This window comes from Scardinius erythrophthalmus (assembly GCF_964197995.2).
Source record: "Scardinius erythrophthalmus genome assembly, chromosome: 5".
NCBI lineage: Eukaryota > Metazoa > Chordata > Actinopteri > Cypriniformes > Leuciscidae > Scardinius > Scardinius erythrophthalmus.
Window position 1 is genome coordinate 2,825,541 of NC_138225.1, and position 14,911 is coordinate 2,840,451.

At 38.3% G+C, this 14,911-nt stretch overlaps 1 protein-coding gene across 2 annotated transcripts; it reads left to right on the forward strand.

The window, feature by feature from the left end:
* The first annotated feature begins 968 nt into the window (after window positions 1-968).
* LOC308690412 (alpha-2-macroglobulin-like) lies at window positions 969-9,049 on the forward strand. Of its 2 annotated transcripts, none has more exons than XR_014030147.1 (34): window positions 969-1,196; window positions 1,397-1,580; window positions 1,648-1,804; window positions 1,930-1,982; window positions 2,127-2,147; window positions 2,250-2,415; window positions 2,492-2,576; window positions 2,645-2,756; window positions 2,835-2,955; window positions 3,071-3,183; window positions 3,259-3,429; window positions 3,507-3,734; window positions 3,816-4,028; window positions 4,099-4,248; window positions 4,506-4,631; window positions 4,704-4,797; window positions 5,100-5,241; window positions 5,341-5,566; window positions 5,651-5,774; window positions 5,846-5,967; window positions 6,042-6,093; window positions 6,171-6,251; window positions 6,333-6,509; window positions 6,628-6,703; window positions 6,798-6,954; window positions 7,030-7,104; window positions 7,184-7,346; window positions 7,427-7,611; window positions 7,681-7,902; window positions 7,985-8,050; window positions 8,222-8,303; window positions 8,391-8,474; window positions 8,555-8,660; window positions 8,743-8,837. XR_014030147.1 is itself a non-coding variant. In XM_081364814.1 (34 exons), exons 1-34 carry the CDS (start codon window positions 1,111-1,113, stop codon window positions 8,793-8,795), a joined length of 4,329 nt encoding a protein of 1,442 aa, XP_081220940.1. In that variant the 5' UTR covers window positions 969-1,110; the 3' UTR covers window positions 8,796-9,049. The 2 variants fall into 2 exon arrangements, 1 of the variants encoding a protein (XP_081220940.1); XM_081364814.1 differs by having other exon boundaries at window positions 7,985-8,106; window positions 8,743-9,049.
* Window positions 9,050-14,911: the final 5,862 nt, after the last annotated feature.

Here is a 14,911-nt window from a genome sequence, read left to right on the forward strand (position 1 = left end):
TTTGAAATATTTGTTAGAAGAACAATTTGCAATTTGAATGTTGAAATCTGATAAATAAAAGCTTTAAATAGAATTATTTGAACAAAAGCTTGAATTGCAAGTTCAAAACATTTTATATGAAAAATACAGATACAGAGAAATATTGACAGCTGACCCAAATAGCTGGAGTTTAAAATCAATATAAAAATCAATATTGACCCTGTTCCAATTCACATTGTGATTTTTTCTGTCACTTTGATTTCACATTTCCACATAATTGTGTTCAAAAATTTTACTCGTGCGTCACAGTGTCAGTTACAGTATAATATAATTTCCCCCAGTTATGAAAATCATTTTTGGGGAAATATCAATATTTTATACTTTGCAAGATTTTTAAGAAAGTGTGAGTAAATAGATTGCAATAGATAGTGTGTTTGCTTTTTATGCTTGTTTTCTTAGACACTAAATAGTTGTACACAAAGGCTTTTACAGCACTCATATGCTGCTGGTTGTGCAGGATTTTACCGGTTCGGTGTCATTTGTTTAGTCAGTATTTAGGTTGTTGTACAATATGCTGGTTAGATCAGCATTTGAGAACTATCTCAACTGTTAAATAACAGATATAAGAATAAAAAAATATCCGACTTGTCTAAATTTAAATAAAATAAAAATTAACATAAACAAGAAATTTACTTTTGCCATGGTTAAATAAATGTTCAGTGATATCTTCCAAATATTTCTGAAATTTTCTATATATAGTGTTGATATGGCAACTAGTAAATACACCAAGTTTCGTCATGCTGGCACGTTTGGAAGTATTTAAAACAAGTGTGTTTCAACTGGTCCCGCGTTAGGTTGTGCCCCGCTAACCTCTATTATGTGTGGTGTTTTAAATCAATACCAGTTGGAACTCCAAATCAGAGGATCAAATTAATTACAGCCAGGTGGTGGTTAATTAATTAAATCAACGAGATGAATGCGTTCCCGAAATATTAAGAGATATATCGCTGTCGTTAGTGTGGATGATTTAGAGATCCTGCAGTAAACAGTGAAAGCCTTCATCGTAAGAGAAGCTTAAAGGTTTCTGAAAGAGAGGCTTGGTTTAGGTTTAGTCTTCGGTGATTTCTCCTCATGGCTGTGAGGGAGATTTGTATTTGGAAAGGGCTCATTTTAGCCCTTTTTCTCTTTGCTGTTGATGGACGTAAAGTACAAGGGCCGTAAGTATCATTAAATACTGAACAGAAGCATTCAGTTATCTGTTCTTACATTGGAGTTGTTTACTAAACTTTATAGATGGTGAAACTAAGTTTTGTGAACCATTGAAACTTTCCTTCAATCCCATTACTACTTCGTTCGATGCCATCCAGTGATCGAATGGATGATGTCCTGTGGTTTCTGAAACTAAACCTCTCCACAGGTCATTCATGGTGACTTTCCCTGCAGTGATTGAGTCTGGATCTGACTCCAAGTTATGCATGACTCTTCTGCAACCCCAAAAGAGCCTCACAATGACCATTTCTCTGCTTGATGAGAAGAACAAGAGGACTCAACTTGTGAAGCATGTTTCTTCAATGCCGTTTCACCGCTGCTTTTGTTTCCAGGTCTGTCATTAGACAAATGTGGCTCTTTTTGTCTCGTTGGTTGTATGCTAACTGAAGTACTCGACAGACTCCTCGGGTGGATGGAGAATCAGTGCAGAAGCTGAAGGTGGAAGTTCAAGGGAAGCACTTCAGAGCAACCGAAGAGAGCAAAGTCATGTTTAGACGTTACCTATCTTTGACCTTCATCCAAACAGACAAACCCATCTACAATCCAGGACAAACGGGTGAGCTGTGAATGTGAATGACCCTTGGTTGAATATTAGAGGTGTAGAAAGTCCGTCACACTAAAAGTTCTGATGGTCTTCAAGTGCAGTATGCAATAAATGTGAGTTTATTGGTGTCTCTTCAGTTAATTTCAGAGTTGTCACCATGGATCCCAAATTTGTGCCTTTTGATCAAATGGTAAGACCAGATGTTTCACCATATTGAGTGGTTTGACCCTAAATGTAGGTTCTTTTAAGATGCTGAAATGTCAACTTTAGTGACCTCTGCATCATTGTGTTTGTGCTTTTAAATGTTTAATATTCCTGTCTTTGTGTTTTGCAGTACGATCTGGTCGTGGTGGAGGTGAGAATTTGCTCCGGTGCAAGTCTTTGAATGGCGCCAATGCAGCGTTTTGCACTTTTCTTTGTTTGCAGATTTTCTCTGAGCTGTTAATTGTTTTAATAGGACAAAGATAATAACCGGATTGGTCAGTGGACAAACGTCTCCTCAACGGGGTGGATATTGCAGCTTTCTCACGAGTTAAACCCAGAGGCTCAGATAGGGATGTACATGCTAAAGGCTTTTATTGCCGACCGAGGAATTTCTCAAGTTTTTGAGGTGAAAAAATACGGTAAGTTGTTGTATATGTGCAGCATTTCAGTGACCGATCTGAGGTCTAAACCTAAAGCGCTTTGTTTCTGGTTTAGTTTTGCCCAAGTTTGACGTGACCGTAAACACACCAAAGACATACAGCATTGGAGATCTGGGACTGAAAGTTGAGGCTTGTGCCAAGTGAGTGATGCTTTATCTTGTCTTGTGGTTGGTCAATTCTTTATCTCATCCTTTTTGATGTTTCCCAGATATACATATGGCCAGCCTGTACCTGGTCAAGCCTTGGTGGAAGTGTGCCGTGATCCATTTCCATACACTGTGCTTAATTTGACAAGACAGTGCCTGAATCAAACAGCAAAGGTGTGCGACTCCTGCCTTAACGCTGAGGGTTTTTCCTCTGTTTGTGCTTAAATGTGACTATCTTTGTTCTGCTACCAGATTAATGTCACGGGCTGTGCCTCCCTTACCGTCGACACAACAGTGTTTTTCAACACCAAATTTGAAGACTACATGCAAGACACATTTCTTGTAAATGTGAATGTTACTGAGGAGGGAACAGGTGAGCTATTGGCTGATCTGAACCACATTCTTTATCATCTTCACAAGACATCCACTTCAAGGCACATGCCTAATTGATCTTCACTGTTTGGTTTTTCTCTCATGCCCCCCCCCAGATGTAATGGTGTCAAAATCTGCAGTGGTGTCCATTACTTTTGAAGTCGGCAACGTCATGTTTCTGGACCTCCTGGTTCCTTATTTTAAACCCGGATCGATGATAAATGGAAAGGCAAGCAAAACGTCATCCCTTATCGTGGAAGCCTTCACATTGGTTCCCTTTCCTAACCTTGATCATTCCCAATAGATATCCTTGACTCGTTTTGATAAGACTCCAGTTGCAAACAAAGCTGTCTATCTCCTGGATGGTAACAACTGGCCCAACAAACTGCTGTTGAATCTAACCACAAACAAGAACGGACTGGCTGCGTTCTCCCTCAACACTGCTAATCTTCCTAAGGCTGATCTGAATCTGGTGGTATGACTTGTATTGTGAAATGAAGACTTTTTTTTTTTTTTTCTTGCATGAAACTGATTCAATTCATTGTTCCCCAGGCGAGTGCGACTCCAGAGGGTTTTAATAATTATAAAGTGCCATACTTCACTACAGATACAAGGGTTGTTCAGCTTCTCCAACCTGTTTCTCCCGACAACCCATCGTTTAGTGAACTGACTATAGTGAAGCTCAAACAGCCGCTCCAATGTGGTGCTTCATTTCTAGTGACCGTGGAGTATTCATTTGTTGGAGAGGCTGGTAGATACAGAGCTGACATAATCTATATGGTGAGTGGACACTAGTTTTGTAGCTTTTAAAGTTTGCTGGTCTGTGTTCAGCAACTTATTCACCTACATATCTTCTGTCAGGTCTTATCCAGAGGAGTGATCGTCCTCCATGAATTTCAGACGGTCAAAGCAAAGGCTTGTGATAAGGTCACAAGTGGCTCCGTGACGTTCCAGCTGTCTGTCAGCGTTGACATGGCTCCAGCAGTGCAGATTCTGGTCTACAGTGTTCTTCCCAGTAGGAATGTAGTTGCTGCTAGTGTGTCATTTGACACGGATATGTGTTTCCAGAACCAGGTACTGTATGATGTGTATTTCAATTAGGGGAATGGTGGTGTGTCCTACAGCGTGTTGGTCCTCGTTCCAGGTGTCTCTGCAGTTCTCTCCAGGTACGGCTGTTCCTGCTGAGGGAAACGTTCTGACTGTTTCTGCTCAAGCTGGATCTCTGTGTGGCCTCAGTGCTGTAGATCAGAGCGTCCGGATCATGGAGCCAGAAAGACGCCTGAGTGCTGAAAGGGTATCTGTGTGCCTCAATCAGATTTCTTGTTTGGGCTTTTAATCTGAATATTTCTGTGTACGGCACATCTGATTAGACCTGCCACTTCAGTTTACTGCATTCAACTCTAGTAAGGAAAACCCTGATATGCCATGACTGGACTACTTGGATTAATGAAGTAGTCCAGTTCAATCAACACAACACTGACTTTAGTCTTGTAGTAGTGGAAAAAAAACCCACACAAATGGAGGTCTTCAAGGAGCACTTCTCTCTGTCAGGTGTTCAACTTACTCCCAGCGCGATCATTACCAAATTATCCATTTGAAGTTGAGGATGAACAGGAATGTCTGCGTTTTCGAGCCCGTCGAGATGTTTCTGCAGACCAAACCTACGAAGCCTTCAAGGTAGTATCCTGTGTTTTACTAAATGCTACTTTTTTTGGTTCTGATATTTATTTATTTTATTTTTTCTGACAGAGTGTGGGGATGAAGGTCACAACTAATTTGCCTATCAGATTACCTCAGTGTCTGAAGTACAAGGGCCTGAATTTTTATCGCAACTCCCATGATGGTATGTCCGTTAGTTTGATTCTTGCTCTAGAAATTGCCACACAACTTTATAAGCTACCAACTATGAACTTAAGTAATGTGACCTGAAACTGCAAGCCATTGGATAAACGTTAATCTCTTGCGTTGTAATGGTCTATATTGGCTTTTGTTGCTGAATGTGATCTTCAATGTGCCATGTAAAGACAATCAAAATGTTTAAGGCTACAACTGGCCAGACCACGCATAAATTTGAAATTTTGAACCCTGTGTGTTCTGCGGACATGAGGACGATTGAGTATCTGGTTGTAAAATTGTCTCTTTCAGGGATGGATTTTCATCATACTTTTTTAGCCAAGGCATTAGCTTCTCCAGTAGAAGAAAGTGCTGGAGGCGACACTTCCTCTTTTGATGTGACCGTCAGGACTTACTTTCCAGAAACCTGGTTCTGGCAGCTTGCTCAAGTGGGGTTCGTATAACTCCTTTTTGTTCCATCTAAAGCTACTTGCCCACAGTTTTTAATTCTGCCCCCCCTCCCCCCTCGCTTTTTCTGGTGACCTTTCTTCAGAGCTACTGGATCCACACAAGTTCCTCTTACGGTTCCTGACACAATCACCACATGGGAGACGGAGGCGTTCTGCCTGTCCTCAAAAGGTTTCGGCCTGGCTCCTCCTACTCTGCTGACGGTCTTCCAGCCCTTCTTCCTGGAGCTCTCCTTGCCGTACTCTGTCGTCCGTGGGGAGTCTTTCGATCTGAAGGCCACAGTCTTCAACTATCTGTCCAAGTGCATCATGGTCTGCCATGGTTTATTTTCATTTATAATGGGTCTATATAGAGTAGGCCCTGTCTATGCTCCATGTTCACTGTTTTGTTCACAGGTTAAAGTAACTCCAGCTTCATCCACGGCCTTCACGCTTAAACCGTATACTGATTCATATTCATCCTGTCTATGTGCCAATGAGAGAAAGACCTTCAAATGGGTTTTCTCAGCTGCTGTTCTCGGTCAGTTTTGGGAATGCCTGCTTCTAAATCTGAAGTGTACGTGGTGTTGCTCACTCTGTCTGTCACTGCAGGAGTTGTCAATGTGACTGTCAATGCCTCAGCTGAACCATCCCGGACTCGATGTGGCACTGAGGTCGTGACCGTGCCGACGAGAGGACGCATTGATGCGGTCACTCGAAGTCTAATTGTCCTGGTAAGTGTTGACTAGCTTTCTGGAGTTTGATCATGGAGCTTATGCTGCTTTACTGATGTGTTTTGCCTTTATAGCCTGAAGGAGTTGAAAGGACAAGCGGCAAGAGTATGTTACTGTGTCCAAAAGGTTTGTACTCTGATACCCAACACATTCTCCCGCTACAGCCTAACACTCAATGCTGGTCCTTTCTGTTCGGTCCCTAGGAAAAGCTCTTTCTGAAGACGTGACTCTATTTCCAAAAAATGTGGTTCAGGGGTCAGACAGATGCTCCGTTTCAGTCCTCGGTAAGCATTTTGAGGAGAAACTGACGTGATTGTTTGGTAGGATAAGTTTCTGATGTGGGTTCTATGCTTGACCTCTCGTAGGGGACATAATGGGCCGTGCACTGAAGAATCTGGATGGGTTAATACAGATGCCATCTGGCTGTGGAGAACAGAATATGATTATTCTTGCTCCCAATATTTACATCCTGCTGTACCTTGAAGTCACAGGGCAACTCACCGCAGCCATCCGAGCGACTGCCACCAGCTACCTTCAGAGAGGTATGGATGACCAAATCTGCTTTAAATATGTAGGAGTCTAAATCCTATTGCTTCTCATTGAAGCTGTCTAGAATCCCTAATAAGCCCCCCTCCGATATGTGGTTTTTGACTTGAACAGGATACCAAGGACAACTAAACTACAAGCACAGTGACGGATCATACAGCACATTTGGTTATGATGCATCCAATACATGGTGAGTTTCACTACTGCTATTCTAGTCTTGTGCAGCCTTTGTCACCAGCGGTTTGTAAGTTCAGTTGTTTTAACGAAACTTCCTGCATGGCTAGGTTGACTGCCTTTGTCATGAGGTCTTTTGGTCTAGCAAAGCGCTTTGTCTTCATCGATCCGAATGTCCTTCAGAGTGCAAAGGACTGGCTAATAAGCCAGCAGGGTTCAAATGGATGCTTCATACAACAGGGAACTTTGTACCACAATGAAATGAAGGTACATTTTTATCAAATGGACCTTAACCCATAGACTGTCCAAGACTGTTTTTAATCATATGCTGGTGTGTTTTAGGGTGGAGTTGGTGATAACGTGACCATGACTGCCTACATTGTTGCATCGCTACTTGAACTTGGCGTCCCCGTCACAGTAAAAACCGTAATGTGTATGAGCTCCTTGCAGATGCCCTTCCTGTTCTGCTGTTGAATGATATCTGCTTTTATTTTAGGATCCCATCATTACCAATGCTCTATCATGCTTGAGGCCTGTCATTGGGAACCTGGGAAACACTTACGCCACGGCTCTGCTGGCCTACACTTTCAGTCTGGCTGGAGAGACCACCACTCGATCACAGCTTCTAACCACCTTGAAAGACCTTGACATTAGCGAAGGTGAAATTTACTAGCGTCTTGTTTTGAGATGTTCATCAGGTTCTTTGGCATTGACTTTCTCCCCTCCATCTCATCCTAAGCAACTAAGGTTCACTGGTCTCAAACTACATCTGGTAATACTCTGGCGGTGGAGATCAGCTCTTACGTGCTGCTAGCAGTTCTTGCTGTTCAACCTCTCACGACAGCTGATCTAAGCTATGCTAATCAAATTGTCAACTGGCTGGTGACCCAGCAGAATCTCTACGGCGGCTTTTCCTCCACCCAGGTGCCTCTGACTACCAAACATGAGCGCGATCCTTTATGAGGAGGTTTTTAATCTGGTGCTTGTGTTTAGGACACAGTGGTGGCTCTTCATGCCCTGTCTCTGTACGCTGGTCAAGTCTTCAGCTTGGATGGCTCCAGCACTGTTACTGTACAGTCCTTTGGAGTAGGAGGAGAATCTTATAGCTTCAATGTGAGTCGGGACAACCGACTGCTGTATCAGGAGAAGCCGCTGAAGAAATTTCCAGGCAAATATAGTGTTAAAGTGACCGGAACCTCTTGTGTTTCTGTGCAGGTCTGTATCTCCACTCCCTCTTTTTCGGTGGTGCACATCCACATCTTACTGATTTGTGTTTTGATCTGTGTTTGTACTGTAGGTTGCATGTTTCTACAACATCCCGACACCTGTTAAAGACAACAAGACTCTGAGCGTTGAAGCAAAGGTGACTGGAGACTGCCGAACACTTGCGGCCAATCTCATGTTGAACTTCACTGTGACGTAAGAATAGCTTTGGCTTTGCGTCCTGAAACCAGCTATTGTTTGACTCTTATGAAAGGAAGCTGTGTTCTTGCTCATGTTGACTAAACCTCTTTACTCAATCACCCTCATTCAGATACAATGGCGTAAAAGCAAGAACTAACATGGTTCTTGTGGACATTAAGCTCCTGTCGGGCTTCACGGCAGATACATCACTGGTTCGTATGTTTAAGATGACTAAGTCTCAAGATGCTTGAGGCTCTTTAGATGTAATTGTGCATGTAAACAATGGTCTTTTCTCTCAGCTTGGTTCTTCAAGCCAATCGTTTGCTCCGCTAGTGGAGCGTGTTGATGCTGTAGATGATCATGTCCTAGTGTATCTGAAAGAGGTGAGACGCTGTCCACTGGGTATATTCGCTAGCTGCCCTATTGAGTGCTGTTTGTTCTAGTCATCCTTTTTGACTCGCAGGTTTCCAAAGGTGTCCCCATGAGTTACGGTCTGCAGCTGAGACGGGTTCTTGATGTGAAAGATCTCAAGCCAGCGGTCATCAACGTTTATGACTACTATCAGACAAGTACACTTTCATCCTAATCATGCTTTGCTCTGGCTGAATTCACTGTTGAACATGATACAGCTTATTTCTGTTCCTCTTATAGGTGATTCGTTTGAGACGACCTACATGTCCCCCTGTTTATGCAGCCAGCATTGAATGGCTGCAGGCCATGCAATTTAAATTAAAAATATTTTATACAAATCAGTCTTTTTTTTTTTTGTAGTCTGTTCATCTGATAGTGGTTTGGAGTGGGAAGTTGAAGTGTTCATGAGCTTATGTTTGTCCAGTGACTTCAAATCCTTTCATAACTAAAATGGAAGTTCACTCAGGCAGTGGCTATTAACGTTGAGCTTTCACTTTTTAGAGTTGTTGAAAGTTGGACTCTAGACTGCAACTTTGAGATCAACTGCAGTTGCACTTAATTTATTTGTGGACTAATCGGTTAATTCATGGGTTTAAATTTAAAACTGATGTGCTTCACTTGCAGGTGACATTCATTACCATGCAGATTTCAAAACCTCTACTTTTCCAATCATAAGAAATTAATGTATAAATAAGTATTCAGTTATAGACTATCCAGTGTAGCCAGTTGTTTTACTATAACAAACCAGAAAGCAATAAATGGGCAATACTGAATAATATAGCCTCAGTGAAGCACTTTATTTTTTTATGAATATTGTATATTTAAAAGCATGTTGGATACATGCAGCTCTTAAAGTGACAGTGGCCTAATAAACCTACTGTTGACTTTGTCCTTAACGTTCATCTAACAAAAGACCGAAATCACCTACTGCTCTTGATTGGATGACTTTGCATAGTCTTCACTGTATAAATTAAATATAGATTAATCCTTATCAGTGTTTTTACATTTGATTACTTCATTCGATATCTGTACCTGAAAATTGTTTATTGAAAAATGTGAACCATGAGCCCAACTGTGCCAGTAGAGAAATCCTTAGTGTTGAGCCTTGTTGGAGCAGCTCTAAATATCTACTCTGCTATTAAATGACAGATAAAATATATTCAAGAAGCTTTAATATATTCATTAATAACTGATGGAAATATCTTTTGCTAAGCAAATAAAGCCAACTAATTTGATTCATACTTTTGGTGTCACTATGCATTTTTTATTTTTTTTATTACAAATGCAATGAATATACAGGTATCAAGTACCTCAGAAATATTTCTAAATTGTCATGCCTGTCATTCATGCCCAGCTTATGTGAACGGTAACCCCCACCTTTTTTTTATTCGATTTAGCCAATCTTTTTGACATTGACAAGTGCTGTTGGACCACTGAGACAGACAAAAAAAAAATTAAATGTAACTTAAGCAAACAGTGTAGTGTGTAATGCAACAGAGGCATTGAGAATATCTTTGGGATTTGTCTCCCTCAATGTTTATGGTAGTTACGGCTGTGGTTAAGCAGTACAGTATAATCCACAATTATACTTCAATATAACAGTGGTGGCCAAAACATGCACTTCCCACACTGATCAGACATTCCTCTTTTAATACAATAAGTATCAATTGTATGCAAAGTCACCAACATTTGGTTATTAACCGCTAAAAATGTGTACAATTTCCTCATGGAGCCACACTAAAATCGCCTTATCTCTCGTAATAAACCATTAGGGCCCTAAAAAAAAGATCCCAAAAGAAAAGCATGTTAAGAACCAGAATCTATGGTATAGCAGTTTTTATGTGGAAAAATGTACAGAATTGAATCAGAATTTTATTTTATTAGAAATGCTAACTTTTTTCTTAGGAGATATCTGGACGTTGAATTAAACATGCAACATAAAGTTCTGTTACGACAATGTAGCATACTACTGTAATGTATATCAATAATGATACTGTTTCACATAATATATATATTTTTAAATAGTAGGCCAATCTTCTATTTTTCCCTGTTAACCTTAAATATGATATCATATATTTCTTTTGCACGGCATATCAAATACACCTTTGATACTATTATGTACCAGATGCATGGATGACCTGATGCTTGTGTTTCCGGAAAGAACACAAGAGCGGCAACTTATTCTGCAGTTCATGAACATAAAGAAGCGAATTAGAAAGGGACGGACTCGAGTGTCTTATGTGAGAGATCACAGCCTGAAGGTTTCGTTGGAGTCGGTGAATGTGAACTTCTCTGAATTAATACCGATAATTGAAGCTGCTCTAGTTTTTAAAGATCATGTTGTAGCTTCTGGGCTTTATTACTGAGAGTGAAGTATCAAAACCACACAAAAATACGAGCACTGTGTAAACAAATATATGCACTTGGCTATGTGAGAAGTGTTTTGCTGACAGTTTGAAGAGATCATGTGTTATTTGTGTAAATATTTTCTATGTTTTGTTAAACTTCATTATGAACTGGAGCTTTAAAATGCCACAAATAGATTGTTGCATCTAATGGGGTAATTTTGTTCTATTTTCTATTCTTTTTCCCTTCTCTCTTCCTGTTTACTTCCCGTAAGCAGGAAGTAATGGCTACAGCTTATTCCAAAGATTCCAATGACACATTTCTCATTGTAATTGGTGCTTATGGCATTCTTATTTGCTTGTATATACTCTTATTTTTCCATGGTAACAATGAATTCCACTGTAAAGCAGCTCTAAATAGACAATAGTAAAGTCCTTATTCAGTTGAAATCAGTTCAGTGTTGATTCAGTTCAACTGTGTAAAGTTCATTATTATGAAATGATTTCAGTTCATCTATAAAGCAGTTCTGCAAAAAACAGTGATGTCATCGTCCAGCTCAGTTCGGTTCTCATCCAATAGGGTGCAATTCAGCAATTGGGTCAAAACACGTCGAAACCTACGCCTAGACATGACCACAATGCCTGATGTAGTCATGTGATTTCAGTAAACGAGTCTTCGTTACGTCATAAATGTTGCAAAATGTCAATGAGAACTTGTGTGTCTACGAATTATTTTTTTACCCGGTCTCAGATCAATTTTATAAATTTGTAGACATTTAATGCAATGAAAACTATTTAACTATTTTCACTCTGCAATGAGCCGTTTTAGTGAAATGTATTTCTTCATTAGTGCAATATGTATAAATACTTGACTACATCAACTGCTTACTTTTTGTACTATATGTTTAATATGTGTGTGGTATGTAATATATGTTTTTGTTGTATATGTATGTTTTTTTTTTTTTTCAGGCACCAAGGCAAGCACTTTCTAATTTCGTTGTACTTGCAATGACAATAAAGGCATTCTATTCTATTCTATTCTATTCTATTCTATTCTATTCTATTCTATTCTATTCTATTCTATTCTATTCTATTCTATTCTATTCTATTCTATTCTATTCTATTCTATTCTATTCTATTCTATTCTATTCGACTAGTAACAAGCTGAATGTGACTAGTAACAAGCTCTAAAATGGATAACATTTGAATGAAACATTCAACTCAAATTAATGACATTTCTAATCTATAGACCCATAGACTTTTTTGGAAAAACTATTTCTAGTTATTAAAATACAAATTGTGCACATAAGTACCAAATAATTTAACCCTTTAATGCATGAATTATGATATCCTCAGTCAGGATTTTTTTTCCTATGTGTTTTTATTGCTCTTAGGGCATGAAAAACAAGAATTGATTTTTATTTTATTTTTTTACAAATTTTTCAAAGAGATCTTCAGATGTCCACTTGAGTGGACAGCATGCGTTTGGTTTAAACTTAAGATATACTAGATTTAATATAAGACAATAATCAAACACATAAAGTATGTGAATTTAACGAACTAATCAATACAATTATATCAAATCATGTGAAAACTATAAAATATATACAAAAAATATAAATGCAAAATATTGCAAAGGCTTCATACAGCTTCATACAAGTTGCACTTCGCGTATCTTTGATATCAGAACATGAGGACGTGATTCCATCAGAATTTTCTACAGTCTGTCAAGGTACAACTGTGGAAACCACTCAGATGCTCCCTCCAGTGCACCAGAGTATGGAGATTTACCCTTATTAGCTGATAATTCTGATTATGTTCAAGATGGACATGCACATTTCTATCATAGCCCTCCTCTGAGAAAACCTAGCGATACGTTTTTTCAATCTCATCTGAAATGATCAGTGTTGAGGGTAACGCACTACAACTAACATGCATTACCTAATCAGATTACTTTTTTGATGTTACAAGTAAAGTAATGTGTTACAAGTAACATGCATTACCTAATCAGATTACTTTTTGATCTAACAGGTAATTAACTACAAGTAATGTGCATTACCTAATCAGATTACTTTTTTATGTAACAAGTAAAGAAACGCATTACAAGTAACATGCATTACGTAATCAGATTACTTTGTGATGTTATGAGTAAAGAAACGCATTACAAGTAACATGCATTATGTAATCAGATTACTTTTTGATGTTATGAGTAAAGAAACACATTACAAGTAACATGCATTACGTAATCAGATTACTTTGTGATGTTATGAGTAAAGAAACGCATTACAATAATGCATATTACATAATCAGATTACTTTTTGATGTTATGAGTAAGGAAACGCATTACAAGTAACATGCATTATGTAATCAGATTACTTTTTGATGTTATGAGTAAAGAAACACATTACAAGTAACATGCATTACGTAATCAGATTACTTTTTGATGTTATGAGTAAAAAAAAACACATTACAATAACGTGCATTATGAAATCAGATTACTTTTTGTATGTTTGTGTCATTGTGTCGCCGTGTTTGTATCACTGTGGCTGTGCTTCATTGTGCTTCATTGTATCTGTGTGTCATTGTGTGTGTGTCTTAAACATCCTTTAACATTCTAACAGTTTCCTCTGCATATTTCTGAGTGACAAAGAGGTTTTGATGTTTTTTTTTCTGATGCATAGTTGAGATCCAGCATGCATATCACAGTTAAACCGATTCGTGAAAATATTATTCTGTGTGTAAAATAAAATAAGTTGCCAGCTATCTTCGAATATGCCTAATGACAACAAATATATTTACATGATATTTTTTAACAGGCATTTATATACACACCATCAGTCAAGTTTTGAGACACTTGTTAGACAATTGTTTATCATCAATTTAAATGCCATTTAATCTAAAGGTTTATGCTTAAATGTTTGAAGTAGGTTTGTAGACATATAAATTCTGCTGAAAATAATACATGTGCACAAATAAAATGTCTGTAAATTGTCATTCATCACATGACTACATCATTCCCATTTGTATTATTGTATATAGCTTACTATTATTATTATAAAATTTGGAAATTAATTGTAATCGAATGGGTGTGTCCAAACATTTGACTGTCAGAGTTTTTATTGTTAATTTTAGGCTTGTTTAGTTTAGTTTGTTTAAACTAGTGCAGTATTTACTGTGGCCTGTTACATGAAGCTAGTTGAACAAACTCTTGAGTTCAGACAAAACCAAACAAATCCAACCTGGTTTACATCAGGTTCTGCCAGATCACAATCCCCGATATAAACAATCTCTGTCAACTTAAGGTTTATATATATATATATATATATATATATATATATATATATATATATATATATATATTAGTAAATCGTCCACTGAGCTAATCAGTGACTCATTGCATTGTGCATCAGTTTGTTTGTGCATGTGATCATAAGTTTTCTTTCTTAAAGTGCTTCTGTTATGCTTTTTCGGGTATTCTCTTTCATGCTGTGTAATACAGCTGTTTGTGAATGTAAAAGCTCTGCAAAGCTTCAGAGATCAAACGATAAATAGAGTTTTTGTCTCCCAAAAGAAAGAAACGATTCTGAACTGCTGAAACGAGTCGTCAGCAATTCCAGTCTTGCACGGACCTATGTAACAATGTAACAAATTTGCATAATGCCAGTCTGTGCTCTCATTGGCTGATCAGCATTTCTTTGCCCCGCCCTCAAACACTGTAGTTGTATCTGAGACTGGAAGAGTTTGGTTTGTGTTGTTCATGTCGAGAAGACCAAAGTAAATCACTGACACAAAAAAAAACACATTACAATAACGTGCATTATGAAATCAGATTACTTTTTGATCTAACAAATAAAGTAATGCATTACAAGTGTCATACATATGTAATCACATGACTTTTTTCAATGTCAATGAAAATTACTTTCTAATAATACAAGTACATTTATTTACAGTAAAAAAGTCACTGCAGATTAAGTTTTTAAGTTTTAAATTTCAAAAACAATATTCACATTATAATTCTGAATTGTAGCTGAAATAGCAGTTGATGCATGACGTCCACTACAGTG